Source organism: Rhagoletis pomonella, unplaced genomic scaffold (assembly GCF_013731165.1).
Source record: "Rhagoletis pomonella isolate Grant_MI unplaced genomic scaffold, Rhpom_1.0 Rhpom_scaffold_00002, whole genome shotgun sequence".
NCBI lineage: Eukaryota > Metazoa > Arthropoda > Insecta > Diptera > Tephritidae > Rhagoletis > Rhagoletis pomonella.
Genome location: NW_023458556.1, coordinates 109,541,871 through 109,544,506, shown reverse-complemented (window position 1 = coordinate 109,544,506; position 2,636 = coordinate 109,541,871). Strand labels below are relative to the sequence as shown.

Here is a 2,636-nt window from a genome sequence, read left to right as displayed (position 1 = left end):
TTTTTCTTTTACAGAAAATTTCGAAACTATCTGTTTGAGGGTTACCAAATCAACGGTAAGTCAATTTATCAAAAAACACAGTTTTTTACTCTGAAATATTCTCTGTAAGATAAGATAAACAATATTAATTTCAAGCAAGTCAAGAAATTGACTTTAGGCTCAAATTTCCCATAGTACTCTGGCAAGACGCGAGTAACAATCGCCCACAACCTGTGGTGACTCCATCCGAAGCAAGAATTGCACCGAATCGAAGTGGAGATGGAATGGAGTTTTCCCTGGCAGACGCAGCAGAAATATAAGTACTTCTGTGGGTCTACTCTTTATTGCGATCGTAAAGTTGATGCCCACAGAAAATATATGGTCGGTATTAAAAATGGGCGAAATCGGTCGATAACCAAGGTAGCTAATAGTTCGGCGAGCTCGGTAAAGAGGATGGATCACAGCAACAGTCTTCTTAGGGCTCAAAACTGATGTATAATAGCGTTATACCTAATGTTCGGATCTTAGCGCTTCATCGCTTGTTTTCTTTATTAATAATGAAAAAGTTCAGTTTTAGCTTATTTATTTGCGCTATTTTATTGTCACGAACATGTCTTACAATTTGATTATTCCTGACGATCCAGTACAACAGGTGTAGTAATAAGAGCGAGAAGAAAAAAATTACACTATCTTATTTGAAAATTAGCTTGAAAAAAATTTCAATAAGATACGAGGGTCGTATGAAAACTACCCGGCCTTGAATAGAATAAAACAATTTTTTTAACGAAATTCAATTTATTTTTCAACATAATCTGCTTTTAGCTCGATACACTTAAGCAAACGTTTTTCCCATGTTTTGATCCCTTCCGAATAATAGGTTTTCTCCAACCCTTCAAAATAAGCATTTGTTGCTGCAATTACTTCATATTTGAGCTAAATTTTTTCTCGCCGAGCCATTTTTTAAGATTAGGAAAGAGGAAAAAGTCACAGGGGGCCAAATCTGGAGAATACGGTGCATGAGGAAGCATTTGGTAGCCTAATTCATTGAATTTAGACATGGCTACGACACATGTACACACACGAGCATTGCCTTGATGAAAAAGAACTTTTTTTTTCAACAAATGTGGACGTTTTTCCTCAAAGCCTTGTCAAAATCACCCAATATTTTGCAGTAGTATTCGCCATTAATTGTTTTTCCTTTTTGTAGGTAATCAATATGTATAACCCCACGCGCATCCCAAAATACTGTGGCCATAACCTTGTTTGCTGATAATATCGCCTTTGCCTTCTTTGGAGCTGGTTCACCACGACGAGTCCACTGTTTTGACTGTTCTTTGGTCTCTGGTGTGGAGTGATGAATCCACGTTTCATCGACAGTTACAAATCGACGCCAAAACTCCTGGGGATTTGCGTTTAACATTGATAAACAATCATTTGAAATGGAAACACGTGTTTGTTTATGGTGTGTTGTGAGTAATCGCGGCACCCATCTTGCGGAAAGCTTTCTCATATCCAAATGATTTTGCAAAATGTTATTAACCCGTTCAATTGAAATGCCCACACTCTCACCAATCTCACGCACTTTCAATCTTCGATCACTCATTACCATATCACGGATTTTTTCAATCATTTCTGGTGTAGTGACCTCATTTGGACGACCTGAACGTTCCTCATCAAAAATGCGTTTAAATTCAGCTACCCAATATTTTACAGTTGTTAATGACGGTCCAGAGTCTCCATAAACTTCGTTAAATTCCGATTTAATTTCGTCGTTTGTTTTCTTTTTCAAAAACAAATATTTTATCACTGCTCGATATTCAATTTTTTCCATGTTGACAAAAAGCACAAAAGTAACTCAATTCTAACACGTATAAAATTTGTTGTAAATGTCATATCGCTGAGAAATTTTGACACGTGTTATTTGAAGAGTTGTATTTTTTAGCAAAACATTTTTTTTAGTTGTAGCAGCGCCATCTCTATTCAAAATCGGGTAGTTTTCATACGACCCTCGTAAGTCGAATGTCAAGAAAATACAGAAAATAAAGCGAGAAAGCTCCTGTTTTTAATTTTATCATGCTGAAGATCAAAAGTGAGTGCATGGTTATTTTTGTTAAATATTTGAAAGGTTTTTTAAGTTAAATTTTTTTTGTTATTTTTTAAATATGGTTCATGCTATTTTCCTTTCAAGTCGGGAGGTAACCTGAAAGTCAAGTCAAATAGCTGATCATAGTTATGGCCCCGCATACACAGGGATGCTTTTGACTGACAAAATGCACAGAACGGAACAATCAAAACGTTGCCGCAAACAAAACGGCTCAATTTGATTGGTCAAAAATCAGCTGGTTCGAACTTGTTCCATACATTTTTGTGGTTGTTGTTGTTTCGCTGCATATGCGTGCGTCAAAAGTTGAGGATTGGGCAAATTTTAACAGTTGCGGCAATGCATGCGTTGCCAATGTGACGTTTTCTGTTCAAAATCACAGAGTTTACTTAGATGTCAGTTAAAAGCATCCCTGTGACGCAGACACGAGTTTCTATCTGGCGGGGCCTTTAGTCTGTTCCCGTACTTCGAGATTTAGTCGAACATAGCCAGGGAGATATTACTGCAGGTGTTATAAATATGTGTGCGGGCGAGATTTTAAAGTGGTTGCCTTAAC

General features: G+C 37.0%; 1 protein-coding gene across 1 annotated transcript; it reads right to left on the bottom strand.

Annotated features, from left to right (window-relative positions):
• Positions 1-1,071: 1,071 nt before the first annotated feature.
• Positions 1,072-1,915, bottom strand: LOC118734825 (histone-lysine N-methyltransferase SETMAR-like). Its single transcript, XM_036464505.1, has one exon. It carries the CDS (start codon positions 1,808-1,810, stop codon positions 1,094-1,096), a length of 717 nt encoding a protein of 238 aa, XP_036320398.1. The 5' UTR covers positions 1,811-1,915; the 3' UTR covers positions 1,072-1,093.
• Between the last annotated feature and the right edge of the window lie 721 nt (positions 1,916-2,636).